Source organism: Lampetra fluviatilis, chromosome 3, assembly GCF_964198595.1.
Source record: "Lampetra fluviatilis chromosome 3, kcLamFluv1.1, whole genome shotgun sequence".
Classification (NCBI taxonomy): Eukaryota; Metazoa; Chordata; class Hyperoartia; order Petromyzontiformes; family Petromyzontidae; genus Lampetra; species Lampetra fluviatilis.
The window spans coordinates 33414059-33439080 of record NC_136277.1 but is presented as its reverse complement, the minus strand read 5'-3'; the positions used below and the strand labels follow the sequence as shown (position 1 = coordinate 33439080).

The window sequence follows — 25022 nt, the reverse complement described above, 5'->3', positions numbered from 1 at the left end:
AAGTCACCACTCAACCACTTCCGGGGTCCCAGCTGAGGCCTCCTAAAGGCGTCGCCTGACTCGAGCGGCCGTTTCGCATTCGTTGTTGTTGTTTGTGTTGTTGTTTTTGTTGTTGTTTGTTCCGTCACAGTTGTAAACTCGCGCGCATTGGTCGCGATGGACGCCGCGTTGATGCAGTTCTGCCAGGAGCAGCTGCTGAATGAGTTCGGCATTGAGACCGGCACGGAAGACCTGAGGTGAATGGCCCCTTTAAACTACCACCAGCAGCAGCAGCAGCCACGATATATCCACTGCTGGATGAAGGCCTCCGAAAGCCGGGCCTTGCCACCGTCTCGCGGCCTTGCCACCGAGCATTCCGTCCCTAGCTGCTGCACGCACGAGCCGATTTCACCGCTCCGTCTCTCGGGCGTGTTCCCTCGGGGTGCACCTAGCCTGGCACAAGCACCCACGATGACATCAACGTCTGCCTCGAGCATCCGTCATCGTCATTTCTAGGGACGTGTCCTCGGGTCGTCTTCAATGGAGACTCGTGCAATTGTAATCCCATTAACGGAACCCTTGTAACTGTGGCCTTTGTGACACTTTTAACAAATTTAATACTGGTAGGAACCTCCTGGTTACACCAGCCCACAGGGGATTATTGTGTCCGGCCGTCCGTCGTGCATCCTAAAAATGGGAGGGGTGGGGCTGGGTGGGGAGGGGCTGGGTGGGGAGGGGTTGGTCACCCCGTGGTGCCCTTATAAAACTCAACTTTTAACCTACTCACGCCGGCTTGTGCCCGCCCTCACAGTCGGGCATATTTGCGGAATACACCACGCCGCCGTTGACCCTGGCCATTGACCGAGCAACCCAACGTTCCTAACAGCTCCCTCCGCAGGAATGTGTTATTTGAACATCCCCCCCCCCCCCCCATGAACACAAACACATCTCTATAGTCATCATCAGCCGCGATCTATCCACTGCTAGATGAAGGCCTCCTCAAGCCGGTCTTGCTACCTCTTGCGGTGCCGCGACGTGAACGATCCAGCTCGGCGCACGACGCTTCATTTCATCGCTCCATCTCCCTATGCGGAGGCGACGGGGGGAGATGTTAACAACCTCGCCTGGTATACAGGAGGTCGTGGGTTCGATCCCGACCCTGACGCCTGCTGCTGTATATTTTGAGTCTGCCTCTCTCTCATCGTCACCACGGTGGCTATGAGATGTTAACTCCCTCGTCTGGTATGCAGGAGGTCGTGGGTCTGATCCTGACGCCTGCTGTATATTTGGAGTTGCATGTCTCTCTCCCCGTTGTCGCGTGGATTTTTCTCTGGTGCCTCTGGTTTTTCCCTGCAAATTTTGAAACTGCTTTACATTTCGTTGAGCTATCATTTGTGGCCAGGTCGCTTCTGAAAACGAGTTCGAGAGCTCAGTGGGCCTTACCTGGTAAAATTAAATTAGTAAATAGTAAAATAAAGTGGTGTGCAACGCTAGAGTTGGCAAATAGCCTTGTTAACTCTCAATCCGAATATCCCATACCCGGATAATCAAGAGTCAGCACCTGTAATTACAACGGGCCTGATGGCACAGTGCTAGAGGGAACGGCTCGCAAATCGAAAGTTTGCGATTCAAATATTAGTTGGGGGTTAACTCAACTCATCATCCTGTTCGGGTCAATCAAATTAGCACCGCTTTGTGGCAATGTCCTATGGAGAGACCCCCACCACAGGAATGTGTAATTTCCACTACTGGCTCAGGACTGCACGAAGGAGATTGAGCACCGCGTCAATAAGGAAAAATCGCTTTGATTCTTGAGCTGCGATTACATTTTGAGGAGCCGTTTACAGCCGTCCACGTCGTGAGCCTCCGCTGCGGGTTGGTGGCGTCCAGGTACATTCTCTCGATCGAGAGGGACGAGGAGCTGGAGGAGTACCTGCAGGACCTCCTGTGTGGCGACGCCGAGAAGAAGCGGCGCTTCATCCGCGCCGTGCTTGCCCGCAGGCGCCCAAGCAGGCCCGACCCCAGCGGCGTCGCCACCGTCGCCACCGTCTACCGTAAGAGTGACGGTACGTGCGGCGCTGTTCAACTGAACTAAAACTCTTTTTTATTTTACCAGGGTAAGGCCCACTGAGCTGTGTAGCTCTTTTTCAGAAGCGACCTGGCTGTCACATGATAGCTCAACGAAGTGGCTTATCATCACGTGGACGGTATTGCAGCCAAATACCCTAAACGCGTGGTCTGCCCACATGGCAAAGGCACGCTGAATGCTTTTCTAAATCATCTCAACTTGCTAAACCTATCCATTCACTTCTCCATGGAAGTGGAAGCTGACATAACTCTACCATTTCTGGATATTCTGCTCGGATGGGGTCGAAATGGAAAAATAACACAGTGTTTACCCAAAGAAAACTTATACTGATGCCTATCTGAATGCAGAGTCACACCATCACCCCGCACAGAAATCCTCTCTCATCAAGACGCTCATTCATCGAGCTAAGAAAGTGTCAGATGGTGACAGTCTGAGAAGTGAAATTCATCACGTTAAAGAAGCGCTGCAAATGAACGGTTACAATGATGCACAAATCAACAGGGCATTGAATGCCAAAAACAAATCAAATAACAAGAGCATTGAAACTGCCCAAGTAATTAAAACGATCAAATAACTGTACATTGCGGGAGTAACTGATAAACTAGCCAGATGTTTGGAAAAACAAAACATCCGAGTTAGATTTGGCACGGTACATAAAATCAGAAATTAATATCTGGTACAAAAGATGTATTTCCGAAGCTATCAACAGAAGGGTGTACAGGATGAACTGCACTTGTGGTAAATGTTATGTTGGGCAAACAGGACAAATGATCAGCACGAGACTAAAAGAACATCAGAGAAATATTAAATTATCTCAAATACATCTGTCAGCAGTAGCAGAACACGCGTGCCAACAAGGACACTCAATTGATTTTGATAATGTTGAAGTTCTGTGCAATACGAGCTACTATTAGCCAAGACTAATTAGAGAATATCGAAATTGAAAGAAATAAAAATTATTTTAACCGTTCGGATAGCTACCGTCTTAGTGCTGCGTGGAAGCGAATCATCAAATAAAACATTATTCAAATGCATGCCTATATAGAGCAGCATACTTCAATGAGGATTACCGTTGGTACAGCTATTTAATACACAATAGACAGGAAGGACAAGTTCAAGGGGCTCCATAATGCACATGCATCATGTACGTTGTTGACTCAGTAATCCCCCCCCCCCCCCACTTGGCGTAAGAGCGCAGAAGCGTGGTCACCACATCTATGCCTCTATATAAGGAATGAACATTAAGACTTCTCCACAAATCTGGGTAGTTATTCATTACTGGTGAAACGTCGTACTCAGATTGTAAATGTTGTGGCTTGGCTCTCCAACACACCGGTTAGTGCTGTACTAGTGACGAATTGGCCACGTTCTGTTTACGTGACAACCCTTACTAGTTGGCTGTGTCGGGTGGTGGCGGGTTTTCACGACACTTTTATATATTTACGCGATCTAACCCAAAAAAACCTCTTATGGATAAACACGTGATGTTGATTCTAAATGTGGAGGGGAAGACCGGAGGACCCGGAGAAAAATCCACACGACCACAGGAAGAACACGCAAACTCCAAATATACAGGCGCCTGGGTTGGGATCCAACCTACGACCTTTTTACCGGGTGAGGGAGTTAAAATCTCGCCACCATGGCGCCCCAAGTCTCAAGTAAATTTTTTTGAACCAGGTGAGGAGTTCTCAAGAGACCACAATATGCAAGAGTGGCTGACCTCGGGTCTGCTGTTAGGGGGCAATAATTACAGAATATAGCCCCAATTGAGTAATTTATGGGTCATTTTTGAAAGTGCCAAATGTGGACCTTGCAAATGACACCAGGGGATGTTTGACATCCACTGTGAAGGGGACTGCATGTATCAGCATCATTATTATTAATATAACACCTGCAATAATAGGTGTCTTGGGACAGATGCTGAGGGAGTACTGCTGAGATCCTTTGTTCATGTCTGAGCTTCAAACCTCAAACCAGGTTCTCAAGTGTAGTGAGTTGATGGACTCGTTTGCAGTACACAAAAAAAGATCACATTGAATTCAGGTATTCACTTAATTTGACTAAATTCCAGTTCTGAGACTTAAAACAATTATTTGATTGACGACATTCGCAGTCGGGCATGTAAAAGGTAAACTTGTATGGATTAAGTCGGCCAATTAAAGGTACATCAGAAATATTTTGATTTAAAGCTTTCGTGACTGCAGGGATTCATATTCTTGGTTTTTTCGGTAAAGTCACGTAGAAGGGAAACAATAAAATAAAAAAAATATTGTGTTATATTTTAATAATTTTATTGGTTTATATTTTTATTATTTTATTATTTTATATTTTTATTATTTTATTGTTTCGCTTCTACGTGACTTTACCGAAAGAACCAAGAATATACATCAGAAATAGTTATTTGATGTCACCTTCCAGGGGCATCCTCTGACACAGGGTGATGTACCGCTAGCTACAGATTTCCGAAAGGAAATGTCTTTTGTCACGTAACAACAAAAGCGAAGAACGTGAACATGTTGTTTGTAGGCAGCCGTTAACTCGATGTGGGGGGGGGAGACACGGCCACAAGTTGTCGGAGGTGACATGTCGGCGTGGCGGGCGCTCCGTCCACGCGTTTCTGCGTTCCACGCGTTTCTGCGTTCCACGTGTGTGACGATGGAGCGCTGAGCCCAGCTTGAATGGCACTCCGCCAGCTTTGCGAAGAGGTTGCGCCATGTGTCCTTGTTGGTGGTCTTCGTTGTGCCGCGTGCCTCTTGAGTAAAACCAGGCTTTCTCAAACTCTATTCCTTGCGACCCGCTGCAGCCCAGCTATCCATGTTCCAGGTTTTTTTTTTCTCGATTGAAATGCAAATGAAGTTGTTAACGTGCGCACATGGCTCCACGCCAGAAGATTGGCGAACGCGTCCTCGTGTGATGGAGAGAGTGCCGATTCTAGGTAAGGTACAATACGAGATACATTCAGCAATGACACTGCCTTAAATGGAAAAAAATTAAAATAAGTGACATTTTTGGCAATGGCACCTCTTTATAGCACACATTAAATTTCTTAATTGGTCTGGGTTTGGCTTTTTAACACTGTTATTTTAATGTGGTACGTTCCTCCTTTTAATCTCATGCATTCCAGATAACAGTTGCAGTTGTTTTTTTTATATTGTTAAGCACTTTGGGACGACTCACACTATGTGCCATGTAAGAGTGCTTGGTTTATTAATTCAGGCAGCAGATACCCAGCCTAATAGTAAATTACCAGACACCCTTGTCGTGAGCAGTGTGGGTGGAGCAAATACGTAAAATCATGCCCCAAAGCCATGCCTGATAGATATCCCGTATTTAACCACGCCAGAACTCATTGAGATGCTTGAGTCCCGGGCAAAGGAGACTTGTTTTGGTTTTTTATAATTATGTTCGAGTTGAGTTATGTGAGTTATGAAATGCCAGTTGGCTGGCAGTTTAAGAGTATAGAAATGTGGACATAATTCAGAACACGATGTCCTGCCCTTGAAAATGACGTTGCAATAAGGTCTTCAACGTCCATTATACAAGCCAGCGACGAGCTGCATAATTGAATTAGCAGAACAGTGAAACTGAATGAAATGAAGATGAAAAATTCCGGGTGGATGTCTGCTCAAATGAGCATGGGGGGTGATGAGCATCTCCGTCGGCAGCTTTGAGCCAGTGGTGGAAATTCCACATTCCATTGGTGGGTACCTCTTATCTCCACGGGAAACCACTGTTGACGAAGTGGCACTGAAAAGTGAGAAATAGTGGTAATAGGCGTGGTGGAGATGTTTTTTCAATGCAGTGATTCAATTGGAGATTATTTAGAAACGGGATACAAAATAAAAAAACAGCTCTTATCTTGTAAATGCATACCTAACGCTGTGTGTTGTTACAGCCTTTCCAACACGGGTTTGAAGCTTCATAGATGAGGGAGAGAGATTACAAAAAGGTCACAGGAACACACTGTCTGCCACACATTAAAATAATAATATTCCACGGACATGGCAGCACGCGGTGCACGGTGGGAGCTCACACTGCAGCTCTCGCAGCGGGTTCTGGGGTAGAGCTGTTATTTGTGTTTACGGGAAATGTAACCCCGTCGCAGTGTCGTAGATAGACGTAGGTTTAATAAGCAAACAAAACTCTGACGAATCCGCGTTTGGGGTTGCGTCTTCCTTCGACGACTTGTCTACAAGGGTGATGATGCACGCGAGGGGTGCAATTGCAGATGGCAAGAGGCGCGGCTGTGATCGTTTGAGTGATTCATTATTATTTCCCTTAATAAGTTTCCAGAGTGCCATCGTGCTAATCGTACAGGAGAGTTGAATTTGACCAAAGTCTCGCATGTCACTGATGTCGGCACGGTGCAGAGATGCAGGAGCAGCCGCCAGGCAGGGAGCAGCAGCAGCAGCAGAAAAAGGGGAAGAAGAAGGGGAGGAACAAGGTGGAGCTGCATAGCCTGGTTCCCGAAGCGGTGACCCCAGAGAGCCAGGTCAAGACGCCCGCCGACTTGGCCAAGGTGAGCAGCATCCGGATATCACCGGTGGCTCGTGAGATGTTTACAAACGAATAGCGCGCCCGTGTGTCGGCCACTGCTGCACGAAGGCCTCCTCACCGCATTCAGAAACAGGGCAGTGTAGCAGAATAATTGTCTATGCTCCCCCCACCTTCAACCCGTACGGACCAGTGCAGTAAAGTATATTCAATTAACCCCCTGACTGTCATCCAGGAGTGGATTGACAAAAAAATGGCTGTACATGGGGGGATATCTGGGGGTGCAAACATTACAGCACTTTGTTCAATACCCAAAACAAATACATTTCAAAGTGATTTCGTTTTTAACACGTGTAACGACTGTTGGATAAATACGTATGCATCTTTTGACAATGTGTTTTGTTTTGTGTTTCTGTAAATATTTAACTCATAAAGTAGTTAAATCCAGAAGCATTTCGGATGCCCAAGCAAGCGGGGTTTAACAAGGTGCCAGGATTTGCTAACTCAGTGGCATCTATCCGTGTGAATATCACACAAAAAAACTCAATACGTTCGTCAATAACACTGTGGCCTCAAACAAAATATATATATAATGGCCGACGTTTCGGGCCATGGCCCTTCTGCGCAGCACGCGGAGAGGCCAAAGAGGTCGTGTCGAGTTTGTACCAAATGCTGAAAAGAAGGGTCATTGCATATAACGTTGCCTTACATATACGGTTTCTTTTTTAAAGCCACAGTGTTGACAAATGTGTTGAGTTTGTGGTGTAGTTGTGTGTGGAAGTGTCCGACCACGGCCGGTGCTGCAGCTTCACTAATTAAATAATAAAACGTCGCCAGTCGCGTGAGCGGCCTCGAGGTATTTTAGCCACGTAGCTCCCTGGCGCTTCCTGGGCGGTCCCATGGTGTAATGGTTAGCACTCTGGACTTTGAATCCAGCGATCCGAGTTCAAATCTCGGTGGGACCTCACTTTGACGCCGGTCATTTTGAAATCCACGTTTGAGATTTAATCCGGGGACGCGGAGTGTATCGCGTGATAAAAAATTATAAGTTGATTTTTTTTTCTCCCCCAAACCCAGGCTGCCGTTCGCGGATCCGGCGCGTTCGATTGCCGTGCGTGGTCCGACGGGCGTCCCGCGAGTGCCCTCTGGTGGCCACGCGCGGGATATTATTGCACGTGGCCTCATAACTTTGACACCGTGGGGCATCTTCTTGGTTCTTTCGGTAAAGTCACGTAGAATGGAAATAATAAAATAAAAAAAAATAAAACATAATAAATTATTATTATTTCCATTCTACGTGACTTTACCGAAAGAACCAAGAAGATGAATCTCTGCAGTCACGAAAGCTTTAAATCGAAATTTGACCGTGGGGCATGCCACGCAGCCTTAAATATTCGTTTTTAACCTTGTTCCAAGTCGTTTTTTTTCTACGAAAGGAAGGCATTGGATAAGGAACGAGAAGGCATCCTCACGCCTTAGTTTCAGTAGAGGGATGTAAACACCTGCTGAGAGCCGGTGCAACACGTGGGATTTTTTCGCGACCAATATTATTCAACACGCCGGTGGGCTGAACTGGTAACTAATTGGCACGGTTTGTTCACGTGACAACCCTTACTGGTTGGCTGTATCGGGTGGTGGCGGGTTACGACGCATTTATAATTGCGCGATCTAACCCAGAAACCTTTGTTATGAATCTGCCGATAGTAACAAAACAAACCACAGCTTCTTTGTTGTATAATGTAAAAGGCGCAGTCTTGCAAGTGCCTGCCCACGCCACTGCTGGCAGAAGGGGTCTCCACTAGAGGGAGCTTCTAGACGCCACTCCAGAGAGCGGGTGCTTGGCCTACTCTTCCACGCTAGCTACGTGGACCTTGCATACCTCCAGTGTTTGTTTAGACAAATATCAGGAGGGTCTGTAGGCGTACTGACTTGGCACACGAGTTAAAGGTTAAGCTGACCGAAGTAGCCGGTGCGTTCTAAAGGCAGTCGAATTTGACCTTTCATAAGTTGTCGATCTGCGACGGGACATTGGATTGCTCGTTGTGACGGCTGATTGGCTTCGGCTTACGCTTCTTCAGATCATCGATGGGATCTTTGCGAGTGTGACCCCTTTGCTTGAGTTACATTTTGCTTTTGCATTTTTCTCTTCTTTTGTTCGGTCATTGCCCTCGGGAATGTAGCAAGGAATGACGCGGACAATGATTTTTGTTGTTGTTCTCTTAATTATTTATTGTTGATTCATTTTCCAGAGTTGTTTCCTTCCCAAAAGTGCATCGAGACATTGGTTCTCATCTGCTTTTTACAGCCTGAAGGTGGTGGTGGAAATATTACATTTCTATGGTGGGGGCGAGTCTATCCAAAGGACGACCACTGTCAACTTTCAAAGCAGTACTCATTTCAACGAGCCCAGCCGCACGTTGGGCTGAGTCAGTGCCCGCCACCACGAGTTGAACTCCGACCACGAGTTGCTCGCTCTGCCGCCTACAGCCACCCGGCCGGATATTGTTGAATAAGTTAAATAAAAAAGAACAAACGGCGTCATCGCCGATTGTGCGTGAAAATCCGTGAGTCGTCTTGTCGCCAAATTTAATTTTCATCGTTTGACGTGCGCAGCTGCAGCAGCAGCAACAGGAGGAGGCTGCGGCCACCGCCGGCAAGAAGAAATCGACAAAGTTCGTGTCCCTGTACACGAAGGCGGGCGAGGACCGCCTGGCCGTGCGCCTGCCCGGCCGCCACCCCTGCGACTGCCTGGCCCAGAAGCACGGCCTCGTCAACAACTGCCTGTCGTGCGGCCGCATCGTGTGCGAGCAGGAGGCCTCGGGGCCCTGCCTCTTCTGCGGGAAGCTGGTGAGTGTGAGCCATGGCGTGTGAGCCATGGCGTGTGAGGGTGCGAGCGAGTGAGTGTGAGCCATGGCGTGTGAGGGTGCGAGCGAGTGAGTGTGAGCCATGGCGTGTGAGGGTGCGAGCGTGTGAGTGTGAGCCATGGCGTGTGAGGGTGCGAGCGAGTGAGTGTGAGTCATGGCGTGTGAGGGTGCGAGCGTGTGAGTGTGAGCCATGGCGTGTGAGGGTGCGAGCGTGTGAGTGTGAGCCATGGCGTGTGAGGGTGTGAGCGAGTGAGTGTGAGTCATGGCGTGTGAGGGTGCGAGCGTGTGAGTGAGCCATGGCGTGTGCGGGTGCGAGTGAGTGAGCGAGCAAGTGGGTCAACGACGGGGATTCTTGGGAGAGAGTTCCCGTCGGTGTTGTTGAGGAAGGGGTAGAGGTTGGGATTAGTGTTTGATTATAGTTGCTGTTAGGATTAGGGTTGGGGGTTAGAGTTAATGGTGTTATGGTGTAAATCATGGCTAAGGTTCGAGCTACGGTTAGGGTAACCGTGAGGGTTTATGTTACAATTGGGATTAGGGGTAAGTGATCTAGTTATGGTTGTTGGCGGTATCGTAAAATTACAATTAGAGTTCGTGTCATGGTTAAAATTTTGGTTAAGGTGAGAGTTATGGTAAGGCTCAACGTGCCGGTTACGATGAGTGCTGGAGTTAGGATGAGAGCTACTGTTCGGGTTCTTGTTGGGTTTTGGTTGTCGGGGTTCTGAATAAGGCTTGGGTTTGACTTAGAGTTAGCAATGTGATTAAGGTTTAGTCTTAAAATACGATTGCTATGGTTGTTAAGGTGAGCACACATATGTTTAACAGCAGCTATTGCTGCTGCCACTTATGTTTGACCGTGTAGAGCATGTGAAGTGATGTGGACTGTTCTGTTGGATTGCCAGTTAGTAGCAGAAGGAATCCATCACGACCACAAAGATGATAACCGGGCCGCCAGGGCCAACTGATTTCACGTGCAGTGTAAACATCATAAAATAATCCACCGTGAGCTTATTTCACGGAGTAATGCTTCAGAGTTGCACTTGTACAGACAGCCCTTTATGCCAATCCATTGCCGGACGAGGGCCTCCCCACGCCATGCAGGTGGTAAGGGGTTATTTTACCGTACTTCACCACTCCGGTCATTCCGAGTGGGGGTAGGTGGAAAGCGCCGTGTACGTGGGAGAAAAGTACAGCGCAACAACGCATTTGGCCGTACGGAGGTCCCCTGCTGCTGCCGCCGCCCGCGTCATCGGCGTCGCTTTGAAGTTGCCGCTTTACCAAACATCCTGAAGGCGCGCGCGACATTCAGAAGGCTCCGCTAAGCTGTCCCTCTGTCCGTCCGCTCTGTGCGGCCGCCGCCGCCAGGTGTGCACGAAAGAGGAGCAAGAGGTGCTGTCGCGGAACTCCAACAAGAGCGACAAGCTCCTCAAGAAGCTGATGACCGGTACAGCTTGCTTACTGAACGCAACGCTTTTACAAAACGCGCCGTTTCTCTACCCCCGTCGACGAAAGCGAAATGCGAGATAGGCTGCCACTGCTGCCACTGCTGCTGCTGCCACTGCTGCTGCTGCTGCTGCCACCGCCGCTGCTATTACTGCTGCCAATGCTGTCACTAGCACTGCTGCTGCCACTGCTGCTGCCACTGCTGCTGCCACTGCTGCTGCCACTGCCGCCCCTGCTGCTGCTGCCACCAGCCGGTTTATAACGTAGACCAGAGTGTCTCGAAACGGCAAAAGAACTTGAGGAATTGTGGCACAGGCGAAGTTAGCGGGGTGGTCACGTGTCTCGGAAGGGGTGCCTGCCTCTTGTCAGAACGCTTAACATAGCATGGCAGGCGCCTGGGCAGCCTGTTTGTGCGTGGGGGTCACCCATCCCAAGCGCTGCTTAGCTCCCGAGATCTGAGTAGATCGGCCTCACTCTGGGTAGTTTGGTTCGAGGCAAGGCATTGGTTATCGTAATAATATCAACCTTACACAGTGCTCGACGACCTTACAGAGCAGCTACGTACACAACTCGCGTGCTTTAGAAAAACAAAGGATTTGAAAAAAAACATTATTGTTAACCTGTAGTTATTGCAAACTGGTAAGAACCCAAACCCCTCCCTGACCAATTGGCCGTGGGTCGTGCATGACGCGCGACCTCTCCGCGGCCGGGCGTCCCGGCAGACCACGGGCGAGAGCTGCTACCACGCCAGGAGGCGCGCTGCCGGGAGGGCCTGGAGCAGGCGCAGCAGCACCGCGACAAGCTGCTGGAGTACGACAAGAACAGGTGGGCAGCACTCGCACCACCACCACCCGCCCCACCACCACAACCCGCACCACTCGCACCACCACAACCCGCACCACCACCACCCGCCCCACCACAACACGCACCACCACCACCCGCACCGCCACCACCCGCACCACCACCACCCGCCCCACCACCACCTGCCCCACCTTCCGCCTTGCCACCTGATATCGGGCGTCGTTTGTCCCGCGCGTGGCAGCGTGCGCCGCACGCAGGTGATCGACGACGAGTCCGACTACTTCGCCACGGACTCGAACCAGTGGCTGAGCACGGAGGAGCGCGAGAAGCTGCGGCGGCGCGAAGAGGAGCTGCGGGAGGCGCGCCACGCGTCGCGCACGCAGCTCAAGGTGACGTTCGACTTTGCGGGGCGACGCATCACGGAGGACGACTCGCCCGTCAACGTCTATGACCGGTGCGGTTGCACGCACGCACGCACAAGCACGCACGCACCTACGTACGCACCTACGCACCTACGTACGCACTTACGCACGCACCTACGTACGCACGCACGCACGCACCTACGTACACACCTACGTACGCACGCACCTACGTACGCACACACGCACAAGCACGTACACGATCTCAGCCACAGTGATGGATCCAAGGGGGGTGGCAATGGGCGGTCGATAGCCCCCTCACCTTGCGACCCTCAAACTTGTTGTGTTGTTGATGCTTAGTCGATGTATCTTTCATTCATTCTGTATTCACAAGGAGCCCTATGTTTTTTTTATCTTGATGTTTCAGGACTGCAAACTCATGCAGCTTGGCCAACTTCCACAATTTCCCCAGCTCTGTGATACCCTATATATTGTTTCAGCCAATTAATGAGAGTTTATACAACCCGTGGGTGTGTTTGCACACTCGTGCTCATTGTTCAGCCCGTGCACACACAAAGACAAACGTGCACACGGCACGATTTGTAGCCATTCCAATTGCTGCATGTTGAGCCAAATACCACTAGGTGTCACTCCAAGAACATCTATTTTTAAAACACTCAAAACTATTAAGCCTGGCCACCACCCTGTGCGTATATTGAAGAAAACACAACACATTCGTCAATAACACTGTGGCCTTCAAAGGGAGAGTAGATGATCGGAAACGTTTCGGGAAATGACCCTTCTTCATACCAACTCGAGAGGCCAAAGAGACGGGGTGCATAAGAGGCGCGGAATGCAGTTTATGCCACAGGCCCTGGGGAGAATTAAACCATTAAAAACATTTCTGATAACCAATGTTTTAATTAGCTTTTGAATAGTTGCCCAATAGTAGCCACTGAGTCACAGACAACCCCTTACAATAAGTTATATTGCTGGCACGTTGCATTGTGGGAAGAGTTGTTTTTTGTGAGTGCCCGGCATGATCCACTCAGCGGCGCATTCCTGTGTGCAAACGATCCGATGGTTAAGTGAGTAGTGGGGCTTTGACAGGACGAGGGGACGATAGTCGGTGGTCTGGACTCGCCATCCAGTGACAGCCAAAGTAGGAAACACTAGAAGATGGAGCAATGAAATCAACTCGCATGCACAGAGGGTGATGAATGATGAGCGAATATTAAAGATCACTAATTTGTGTTTCTTACTCTTGTGAGGTTGCTTGCAAGTTCTGTTCCCTTGTATGGCTTAGCAAAGACAAACGCCATCAACCAGAGACCATTACTGCATTATGGGTTGGCTTTGAGTTCGTTATTGGCAAATTAGGGCAAGGTTCAACAAAGTTTAAATTCTTGCGAAAACAAAGTCTTGAACGCTCACGGTAGGAGTTGGATGAAGTAACTCCAAGTGTAGCTTTTGGCCTTCGAATAGAGATTCATGTGCAGGATGCTCGGGGTGTAATGGCAGGATAGCACAGGCAGCTTGCACATTTGGCATAGAGCATGCCAGGAAGGTATATTAGGCATGACTGAAAAGCAGGTTGCGGTGGGTGGGGCATGTGTGAAGAATGGAGAAGGGCAGGGTTACCGAGACGGGTACAGGCATTGCAATTCACGATCATCGGCCACGATCCATCACTGCCAAACAGAAATTGCCGAGGAGTGGCACCCAGGAGTGGGTAACCGAGCGGAAGAGCTCAAGCCAGATGGCGGCGGTGACGAGTCCTCGGGTAGGACGGCGTCGACTCCGCAACAACGGAGGGCCCCGGAGGCAGGCGGCGGCGGTGACCGTTACTCGTGGGCCTTGCAGGAAGGATGGGCGTCGGCCGTGAAGCGGCCGCGGGATGTGGCAGACGGAAGGAAGCATCGGCGAGGTGCGGGCGGCGTTAACTGCGTTTTCCCCGATGACCTTGAGACGTTTGCCTTCGCTCCCCCGCCCCCTTCCCCGGCCGCCACCGCCGGCGTCGCGCCACCTCCCCCGCAGGGAGGACGCGGTGGTGCAGGAAGTCAGCCACGGCAAAGCGGGGCGCGCCAAGGGGCAGGCGGACGCCCTGCGCGACGACCCCCCGCTCGGAGAACTCGTCAACCCCAACATCTGCCAGCCGGCGCCCGTGGTGAGGCTGCTCGGACTGCTGCTGCTGCTGCTGCTTCATGGACCTCTATCCGCAACCGGCGTGGCCGCTCCCCCTCGCTCCCCTACATTTGCGTGCCTGTCGGAGTTGTCCATACTTCACCACTTTGGACAATGCTGCACCAACCTCTGCTGACCCCACCATGCAGCACAGTTACGCAGCTGCCTTTGGCGACCCGGCGTGTGTGGTGGTCACTCGGCTGTATCCAGGCCTTAATCCCTGCTTGGCTTACGAGTTATGGCGACGTTGGGTGCGTTCTGGGCGATTTGGAAGAGAGCCCGTGGTCTCGCTAGGGGGGGGGGGGGGGGGGCGGCCGTCGCGTTGACCGCTGGGACTGAGACGAGCGAGCGAGTGGCCCCGAACGAAGGTAGCGCCACCGAGAGGACGTCCGGCGCAGAGGCGGAGTGATGAGATCCGCTCGTACGGCCGTCAAATAGTCGAACGGCACACGAAGCTGACACCTTCCTTTCTTCAATATTACGTATCGTGTAATCTGAGATTAATCACAATGGAAAGTATCTCTCGTGATGCAGCGAACTCTCCTTGAACACGGATGACTTTGCCCCCCCTCCCCCCTTCCCTGTCTGACGAAGGACATCACCATCGACTGAGTGCTGAGCCAGCTTTGGCTGTCGTGTCCACGTTACATCCCCGAGATCCTCCTGTAACGCGAGCGCTCCCCTCCCCCCCCGCCCCCATTGCCCAGTGGGTGCAGGAGGATGAGAGGGGGGGAAGGGACGGCGGCAAAGCCCCCCGGAAGGGCCCGGTGGCGGCAGGCAGGCATGCGCCTGGGACGCAGGCGGACCCGGAGCGGAGCCGGATCCGGATCCAGGATCGGGAGCTGATGGAAATGTCGGACTCGGGGATGTGCCTGAGCATGCACCAGCCCTGGGCCTCTCTGCTCGTCAAGGGCATCAAGAAGTGAGGGGCAGCTGAGAGCTGGGGGTCGGGGGTCAGGGTGGAGGGGGGTGGGGGCAGGGAACGGCAGGGCAGCTCCCCACCCTGTTCCCCCCCCCTCCCCAGCATCTCTGTGTGTGCACACGAATGCGGACGATGCTCTTTGATTTTTACGAGAAGTCGTAAAACGCTCCATCACGAACACTTACGGAGCACCGTCAAGTGCCGATGGCGTCTCGTGTCGTGAGCCCACGGCTCGCAGCCTCCGTGGTAATTCACAGCCCCTTTGTGATGCCACTGCTGGGTGGTGAAGGCCCCCCCTTGCCCTATCAGCGATGAGGGTTGGCGAAGGGTTGGGTGGCCCTGGCGGTAAACGGTTCATGTATCCCACAGCTCCGATGTTATCGCGGCCGGAAATTACGCTCCGGTTACATCGTTTGTTAGCGTGGTGCACTAACCGCAACCTTGTGCGGTGTGTAAATATCAGCACTGGGGAGAGACTAAGATGGCCAGGCTTGGTGTTGGGCCACACCAACCCCCCGGCCTACATAAAGTGCTCGCTGATGGCACGTGCACCAACAGCCTGTGTCTTGCGTGAGCGTTTAGGAGTGGTAGTGTATCGGTTAGGGCACTGCGCTACAAACCCGCCGACCCGAGTTAGATTTCTGCTCGTGGCCGTCCTGGGCCTCCCCTAGGTCGACTTCAAATGAGTACCTGGTGCGACATGTAATCACGCCAATGGCCACCCACCCCCTCGTGCGCCGTGCCAGCCTTCATAGGTGCGACTCTCTAATGGCGCTTGGCCCATCAATTCGTTACAGGCTACACGGGGGACCTTTGTCTTTGCAGGAGCGAGGGCCGCACGTGGTACACGTCGCACCGTGGCCGGCTCTGGATTGCCGCCGGCTCAAAGCAGCCGACGTCGCAGGAGGTCGCCGAGGTGGAGGAGACGCACCGCGCCCTCAAGCACGGTGCGAACACCGGCGCCGCCAACACCGCCAACACCGCCAATACCACCAACACCGCCCATCGATCGTCACGGCACACAAACCTCGCCCTGTACAGTGGGCTCCCGCTTGCCGCTCGCTGGACTAAAGTGTGGCGGATGTCTGGATAGACTGGCCCCTGTGAAGGCACTGTGGAATATCCATTGTCGGTTCAGGGTCCCTAACAGCGGGGATGAGTCGATGAGTCCGCACCCCATTTGCTCGTTTGAGTCGGGAGACGGGTCGCAAGTCAAGAGGTCGCCCCGGCACGCGTTGTTGATGTCGTTGCTTTGGACTTTATTTTACCGTAAAGCAATTCACGACATAAACCGCGTGCATTGTGCTCGATTAAGGGTCACGAATTAAATTGACAATTTGGTTTTCTGCGTTGTTTTTAAAGACGATGGGTTTTAGACATTTAATTCAATCATCTTGTGAGCAATCACTGAAATGGCAATAGTTTGTTGCCAAGAAGCAGCTTTGAAGTGTCAGTCATCTAAACAATTTACTGCCCCTGTGAGCTCCGGTCGTCCTTCCGATTGCATCGCTCACAAGCACAGTGCACACGCTCACACTCTCATCGCAATGTCACCGCTCACGCCTTCTCATGCGCCCTGCCTCCCGTCCACACCTCCTCGCTTCTGTCTCTCCCCGTTCCCTCTTCCACCCTCTGCTCACCCACCCACCCACGCATCATCCCGCCCACCCACCCACTCACGCACGCGCCATCCTGTCAATCCACCCACCCACCCGTCCGTGCGCCATCCCGCCCACCCACCCACACGCCGTCCCGTCAAACCACCCACCCACCCACGCGTCACCCCGCCCACCAGTCAACCCACTCGCGCGCCATCCTGCCCACCCCTGTTTGTCACCCCCCGCCCCTCCCAACCCACCCCCGTCTCCTGTCGCCCGCCCCAGGCGAGCGAGTGGAGTTCCCCGCCGATTACCCCACGGCCTGCCTCCTGGGCTGCGTGGACGTCATCGACTGCCTCCCGCAGGAGCAGTACCGAGAGCAGGTGGCGCTCGCTCGCTCGCTCGCTATGGGGGGGGGTGGGGAGAGGGACTGTTGCATTGCCCGAGGCCGCGTTCCAGGAGATCGGGTTTCAGGTCTCGGCTCGAGCGCTTGTGGGGACGTGGGCGGGCGGGCGGGCAGACGGGCAGACGGGCAGGCGGTGCCTTCCCACGCGATAGGAAACGAGTCATTTAGCGCTTTAATCGACGTCCCTGTGGGTCGCGACCGGCGAGGCGTAGCGACGGCTCGCGGCCGTTTTAAAGTGTCCGCGTGCAGCGGTCTGTTGTGTTTTCAGCTCGACGGCAGAATGTTTTCGCGGTCTCGTGAGGATCGCCGCCAGGCTGTGGCACGTATAATGTCGTGAACGGCGGAGATTTTTTTTTCCCCTCCTTTTGCCGCCAGTGCCGGATAGGTTAGAAGTGAGCACCGTTGGTCTGGATTGCATTTGAGCTGAACGAGTGGCCTCGAGGCGACGCTTAAAAGCAACTCGCGCGGAACTGCCAGAGTGGCGTACAACCCGGTATTCCGGTCTCCACTGGAACGGAGCCCTTGTTGGTCCAGAGACATGGCTGCACACTCCCACGTCCCACACCGTTGGGTAGCTTCCCCCAAACAAACGTATGCAAAAGTAAACCGCGTGGTGCAATTTTTTAACAATGCGCTTCGGATTGATCGCGGCACGAATTCAAACAATAATACGCGCCTCGTTTGCTTACGAGTGACATTTAGAACGTCCGTGCTCGGCCCTTTAAGTTGATTCCCATTATAGCCAGGCACGAGCCCGCGCGAGGCAGAGGAGTCTCTTGCACGACTGCTCAGCGCCCTCGCGTGCTTTCGGGTCGCGTTGTCGCGCGTTGATCGGCACGGCGTCCGACGTTTCGCCCCGCGTGCCGGGGGGGGAGCTTCTTCGGGAACCCGATTCGAGTTCATTTTGAGAAAAAGCTCCCGGGCGCGCGGGGCGAAACGTCGCCGAGCGTGCCGAACGTCGACCGCCACAACCGGAGACGACACAACGGAGAGCCGTGCAGCATCACCGCCAACACCACCGCAGCAGCGAGATTCCACATTTCCTTACTGCGCCCCCCCCCCCACCACCCCCAACCCCCCCCCCCCTCCCCTACGATCGTAACTCCCAGTTTCCCGAGGGGGAGTCGGGGTCTCCGTTCGTCTTCGTGTGCGAGCGCCCGCAGGAGCTGCTCGTCAAGTTCCCCATCAAGGGGCGCCACAAAATCTGTGAGTCCGCCCCCCGACGACTCGCACCTCGGCGTTCCTCACAACTCCGTTAGCATGTTGTGAATTAGCCTGTCGTTGATGCCACAGTTATCCCCCTCAACGTTACATTTACCGTTAAAGACCGCACGTTTGCACATCTAACTGTATGTATTTATCTGCGTGAGTGTGTCTCCGTGACTATTGTGCGTTTATGTCACCGAGTCCCAGTGGCAGTGACCCCTCAGCCCTTGTGTGTTGACTGCATCTCGTCCCTGTGTCTATCTGTGTGTCTGCGTGGTGGTTATGCCTCAGAGTCTCATTGTCTCACTCTCTCAGCCCTTGTGTGTTGACTGCGTGCTCTCTGTATGAGACGTTTCGCTGACGGAGCACAGTCGGTGCGTTTTTCGAGCACTGTTGGCTTTGGGATCGCAGCCTCTTTAACTTTTCACAACCCAAGCTGCAGGTGTCGCAATGTTTAAAAATAAATGCGTTCATTTGGTTCCGGGGGTGGATATCGGGAACCATAGCAACAGTCAATCGGGACATCGGACTTTGTCAATCAGAGCAGTCATGTTTTGATTGACTGCCACGTTTTCTTTAACTTCCTAAGACATTTGATTTACTTGTAATCATATGTTGTGCAATGTGTTCCGTCACCTCTACCTTCCCCAATGTTATAATTCAACTTTTATTACTCTTTGGTTCTTTCGGTAAAGTCACGTAGGTAGAAAATAAAATAAATCGCGATGTTTCGGGCGCAACACAAGCGTCCATCATCGTGATTTATTTTATTTTCTACCCACGTGACTTTACCGAGAGAACCAAAGAGTATGGATTCCTGCAGTCACGAAAGCTTCAAATCAAGATACATTTTTTATTGATTAATACTTTTAAATAACACTTTTACGTTTTTACTCGCCCTTAATGGCATTGCGACCTTATTAATTCACCGTTCAATTTGGTCGACGCTTATTCAATTTGAAAACAAAAAAACGTGCGTGTTCTTATGTCGTCGGTTAATGTCACGCCCCACCCCCCATGAAGACGGGCCGAAGTGAACACGCGTGCAGATCCCGGCGGGACCGGCACCGTTTCGTCCCCCTGCCGCCGTGGTTTTTTCTCGCCGTGCGATGCTCACGGGCGTTTGAAATCTGTGTCGCAGGGAAACTGGAGACCCACATCCACCAGGGAGCCCAGAAGGGCCTCATGAGGCAAATGCAGAGGGACTACTGATGGGAGTCGGTGACCGCTCCGCTCCGCTCTGCTCGCTCGCCCGCCCGCCCACAGGGGACCACGCTTGTCCGATTTACCGCGCGGCTGCGGAAATCTCAGATGCCGTAGAGGGTAAAAAGGTAAAAGCGCAGCCCTGCAATTGCTTTGCTCGTGCTCCGTTAGAGGGAGCTCTTGGGAGAGACCCACCAATCAGGTGTTTTGCATTCCCTGCCAAGCTGGGCAGACGTCTTGGAAGAACCACAGTTATATATATATAATATAAAATAAACCTGTAATTCAATGAAGTTATTGGCTAAAGCTGACGCAATAAAATGCATTCACTTTCATTAGTTTTTATAGCGGAGAAAGATTATCGCAAAATCTGTCCAGCCCTACCAGCCACGAGCAGCTACGTCGTCAGAAGCAGAAGCGTCGTGTGGGCGGGTCACAACGGTGTGGTGTGGCTCGCAAAAGTATCTGCAAATTCTGCTGCAGGATTAAATCTGCAAATGGAAATGGCAATTGCCACTCGGAAAATCAAATATCGAGCCCTTTCACATTCTATGATTATGCAATAAAAAATATTCTGGTCACGCCATTAAAAACGGTTGGATCTGTAAGAAATGAAATGACATGGTTACGGACACCATCACACAGACGCCCGCTATTAAAATAAAATTGACTTGAGAATGCCGCTGGAAGCCGGTTTGTGTTGTGCTGGAAGTGTGGAAAATTGTTGGCGCCAGAAAGAAATTGTGTTTTTTGCTCTGGCTTGGAGGATCACAAACAAAAACAAAATCTAATATAGCGCCCAAGCATCCACGGGGGCAGGCTTCTCGTGAGCGCTGAGAAGCGGCTGCTCGCCGGAGTAGGTCCCAGGCGAAGCGGGCGGCGTCTCACCGCTGGGCGGTGGGGAGACGGACAAGCGCCGGCTTGAAACCCGCTTCGCAGAGGTCGCAATCGGGTACCCGATACCCGTACCCTACCCGATACCCGGCTACCCGTACCCGGCCGGGTACGTGTACGGATACCCGTTTGCGACCCTGGTGCGGCCGGGTACGGGTACGGGTAGGCCGTGAGTCATTGGTGAGTCACCGTTTGTCACTCATTTCCCAGCGTCTTGTCTCTTCTCACAATTCAAGTTCCTAGAATCAACCCACCCACGCCTGCAAACATGGCTTCATGCCAGAGGTCGCAATCGGGTACCCGTTTTCGACCCTGGTGCGGCCGGGTACGGGTAAGGAATCAAAACCCGTTTGCGACCTCTGCCGCTTCGTCCTGCAGCGGCCCATGTCCACAGACACAAAGGCAAAGTTCCCCCGTGCAAGCCTCTAACAGGCTGTCAGGGCACGTGCTGTCAGGGCAAGTGCTGTTGGTGAGCGGCGCCTACGAAGGCCGCCACGGCACACGAGGGGGTGGCGTGGCTAACACCACGCCGCCTTTGTCTCCAGTGGCGATGTTCACACACCGCACAAGGTACTCATTTGAGGCTGAGTCGACCTAGGGGAGGCCCAGGACCAGTTCAGATCATATTTACTGGTGTTGATGGGGACTGCGAGTGGGAATCAAACTCGGTTCTCTGCCCCGGGTTGGTTGCACAGCGCGCTAACCCACCACGCTTGCCCGCGCACACGCACGCCTTCTCATGCCCTCACGCTCGCCTGTCGTTTCCCCTCTGCGGAGACGTCGCGGTGTAGGAAGGTGTAGGAAGAGGAACCGCTCTGAACCGCGCTCGCTAGGCTGCGCGTGATTGGTGTTGGCGGGGAGAGCCGGTGTGGCGTATTCCGGCACGTTTCCACCGACTGCTTGTAAGCAACGATACCGGTCCCTCGATTTAAAACCGGCTCTTAAACTCGTGGTACGTGCGTGCATTGTGCATGTGAGAATCACATCGTCGTGTATGCAAATGATGTGCGAACAGCCTGATGTCTCATCGAGCAGATGAACCCCAATGGTCACGCAGACCCAGGGAAGTTCACGGCAGACTAAGTGACCGCACTTCCTGGGCAGCCTCAATCGCATCAGCATATTCACTCCTGCATCCCATCCACTCACCCATCTACCCCACCTCACCTTGTAGCCACCCATGACATCTGCCAATCCACTCAATCATCAACCCTTCCATAACCCATCCACCGATCTACGCATGTTTCCATCCGTACATGTACACCTATCCACTCATTTCATAGATCTGTATACCCCCCCCATCTACCCACGCACGCAGCCACCCATCTACTTACCCACACAATCATCTTCACATCCACTGACAAAACATCCACCCATTCACCCACCCATCCACCCAGCATCCATTGTTTCATTCCATCCATTATTTCATTCCATCCATTGTTTCCCTCCTGCGAACCCTTTCATCTGCTCATTCCTTTCATCCACGCATAATCCACCTCCCCCCTCGCCTCCAACCCTTCCCTCCCGTCCGTTTCCGTGCTGCTTGGATCTCATGCCTGATTTAATTTGAAACGAGCGCGATGTCGCGCGGTAATGGCTTTAAATTAGGTCTCGCGGCTGTCCGACATCAGCATCGCGAGCGCGCCGCGTGATGGAGCGGAGCTCTCATCATTAGCGGAGGGGGGGAGGGGTGGTGGTGGTGGAAGTTGGGGGGGTTGGAGGAGTATCCATTATTCAGAGCGAGGTAATTGGACCCCACGCCGCACACAACACGCGCGGAGGGTGGGGGCAGGGAAAGAAAGGGGTTAGCGTTGGGGTAAGGGGTCAGGGTTAGGGTCAGGGATGTGCAGAGTCGGGGTTGGGGTGGGGTTCAATGACTGGTGCGTGAAGTCCGGTAAGCGGAGCTATCGAGGGACGCAGGCGGTGCAACTGCACCCGGGGGGCCCCACGGATCGACGGTGCCTCCGCCGGGCCGCGAGTGTCGGATTCGTGAAAGATCGCGGCGGCTGCTGCTGCTGCTGCGTGGTGAAGATTTGAGGGTTCCAGGGGGTGAGCGTCGGTTCGGGGTTTCGGCTGCGTGAGTGGTGCGGCTCGTTGTGGCACGCCACGCTGTGAAGGTGCACCTCAACGTAACTTATAAGAGGCCGTTTGTCCATTAACAAAAAGCTTCGGTCCCCGCGTGGGGACAGGCGTGCAGCTTAACCGGATCCTTCGCCGACTGCGTGATGACGAATCAATGAACAGAGCGGAAGCGACAACAGGGTACAAGCTGCTCGGGTGGCGTTTTACAATTGGTGGAGCCTGAAACACCTTCACCCCCCCCACCTCCATCCCCCCCACCCACCTCCCACCTCCATCCCCCCCACCTCCATCCCATCCTAACCGCATTGTCTCATTGATGTCCACCGCATATCAAAACCGGCCACGAGAGCGACGATTACGACTCCGCGTGTATCTTAATGGCCTTTTAATTGCCGTCGGACAGCGCGGGAGGTAATTGAGGTGGTCCGCCACGACCCCCACCCCCTCCAACATGGCCCACCCCCTTGGACCCCTCCCCCAGCATTGCCCCCCCCCGCTCCCCACCACCGCAGTCACACGCGTGGCCGGTGCGCGTTGAGGGATGGCAGCAATATGTTGAGTGGGTCGATGAGCGAGCACGGCTCCAACGAGAAGACTAGCCAAGATCAACAGCTCCCTCTCTCGCGCGCACGCTCTCTTTCACGCTCTCTCGCATCCCCCACCCCTCCTACTCCGTGTCTCTCACACGCACAATCTCTCACACACCCTATCTCTCCGTCTCACACACTCTCGTTCTCTGTCTCATTCTCCCTGTCTCTCACACGCCATCTCCCTGTCTCTTACACCCTATATCTCTCTCACTCTCTCCCCGTCTCACTCTCTCCCCGTCTCACTCTCTCCCCGTCTCTCACACGCACAATCTCTCTCACACCCTATCTCTCTCTCATTCTCTCCCCGTCTCACTCTCTCCCCGTCTCTCACACGCACAATCTCTCTCACACCCTATCTCTCTCATTCTCTCCCCGTCTCACTCTCTCCCCGTCTCTCACACGCACAATCTCTCTCACACCCTATCTCTCTGTCTCACACACTCTCTCCCTGTCTCTCACACGCACAATCTCTCTCACACCCTATCTCTCTCTCTCTCTCGCCCCCGTGCGGAGAGGCCACGCCTAGTGGTCGCTCCTGCTATGCCAGGTGAGCGGATGGAGGCCTGGGCTCAGGTGAGAGCCTGAGCCTGGCCTAGAGAGAGTTAACTAGGAAAAACTCTAGTTTATTCTGTTTTCTCATCCCGGGGGTCAGCCTGCTGTAGAAACAGGTTGCTATTACTACTGTTGTGTGTGTGTGTCTGTGTCGTGTGTTTGTCTGTGTGTTCGTTTGTCTGCTTGGACTGGTCGCGTTGTGTGTGGGCCTGGTGCTTTGTTACCTGGATCGGCACCACGTGGGTCTGGCCTGCTCTGTCTGCCTGGTGAGTGTTTGGTTGTGTTTGTGTTGTGTTTGGTTTGTGCTGTGTGGGTGTCTGTCTGGTTTGTGTGTTTGTCTGTGTGTTTGTTTTGTTTGTTTGTCTGCTTGACCTGGTCGCGTTGTGTGTTGACCTGGTGCTTTGTACCTGGATCAGCACCACGTGGGTCTGGCCTGCTTGTCTGCTTGGAGAGTGTTTGGTTTGTGTTGTGACTTGTCTGGTTGGTTTGTGTTGTGTGTTGTTTTGTTTTGTTTTGTGTGTGTGTTTGGCTGGTTTGTGTGTTTGGCAGTGTGTTCGTTTGTCTGTTTGTCTGCTTGGCTGGTCGCGTTGTGTGTTGGCCTGGTGCTTTGTACCTGGATCGGCACCACGTGGGTCTGGCCTGCTTGTCTGTTGGGTGAGTGTTTGGTTTGTGTGTTTGATTGCGCGTGCGTTTTTTCATTTATCTGTCGTTTTGTTATTTGTATGTCGGTGTGATTATTCGTTTTCGTTTGTTTACTCGTTGGTTCGGTCGTGTGTGTGTTCGTCTGTGTGTTTGTCCTGCGCGTGTGTGTGCTTGTCTGTGCGTGTGTGTGTTTGTCTGTCTGTCTGGTGATTGGTTTCAGGTGTGTGTTGTGTGTTTGTTGTGTCGGGGGGTTATTACTTTTTTCTATCACTTGTTATTTATTTCTACGATTATTTTGACAAAAACAACAACGACAACGAAAACAGCATCAGCAGCAAACACCCCAACGACACAGCGCACAGGTGTTCTGCCGCCGCCATCATGGCGCAGCGCCAGCGCGCGGAGGAGGAGGACGCGAGGATGATGAGCCTCACGCGGAGGAACGGCCTCGTGGCGTTTCCTCCGCCGGAGGTAACCGCCGAAGCTGTCGCCGTCGCGGTGGCCGCGTGCGTCGGCCCCGCCAACGTCAGGGCCGTCCAGCGCCAAAACCGCGGTGTCACCGTGTACGTGGCGGAGGAGGAGATGGTGGCGCGCGTCGTCGAGAAGGGGCTCACGGTCGGGGAGCTGTATGTACAATGCGCCCCGCTTGCCTCACCCGCGGTCCGCGTGCTGCTCTCCGGCACGCCGCCGTACCTCTCCAACGCCGAGCTGCGCAAC

General features: G+C 52.9%; 1 protein-coding gene and 1 non-coding gene across 4 annotated transcripts; both read left to right on the top strand.

The window, feature by feature from the left end:
- Positions 1-6: 6 nt before the first annotated feature.
- TRIP4 (thyroid hormone receptor interactor 4) lies at positions 7-19804 on the top strand. 3 transcript variants are annotated; one of them, XM_078854922.1, is made up of 13 exons: positions 7-236; positions 1870-2033; positions 6439-6587; positions 9176-9409; positions 10789-10867; positions 11589-11691; positions 11909-12121; positions 14064-14193; positions 14918-15132; positions 15958-16079; positions 17016-17113; positions 18246-18342; positions 19484-19804. In XM_078854922.1, the coding sequence occupies exons 1-13, from the start codon at positions 157-159 to the stop codon at positions 19552-19554; spliced, it is 1755 nt and encodes a 584-aa protein (XP_078711048.1). In that variant the 5' UTR covers positions 7-156; the 3' UTR covers positions 19555-19804. The 3 variants fall into 3 exon arrangements, with proteins under 3 accessions (XP_078711048.1, XP_078711049.1, XP_078711047.1); XM_078854923.1 differs by having other exon boundaries at positions 1870-2045; positions 10813-10867; XM_078854921.1 differs by having other exon boundaries at positions 1870-2045.
- TRNAQ-UUG (transfer RNA glutamine (anticodon UUG)) lies at positions 7456-7527 on the top strand. The gene has a single exon. It is a non-coding gene; the product is annotated as a tRNA-Gln (tRNA).
- Positions 19805-25022: the final 5218 nt, after the last annotated feature.

Bases quoted from the DNA above. Each gene is read 5' to 3' on its own strand.
- TRIP4 (XM_078854921.1), top strand. From the start codon at position 157: ATGGACGCCGCGTTGATGCAGTTCTGCCAGGAGCAGCTGCTGAATGAG. The intron at 9,410-10,788 runs GTGAGTGTGAGC...CGCCGCCGCCAG, and splicing joins GCCTCTTCTGCGGGAAGCTG to GTGTGCACGAAAGAGGAGCA. The intron at 16,080-17,015 runs GTGCGAACACCG...CGCCCGCCCCAG, and splicing joins GCACCGCGCCCTCAAGCACG to GCGAGCGAGTGGAGTTCCCC.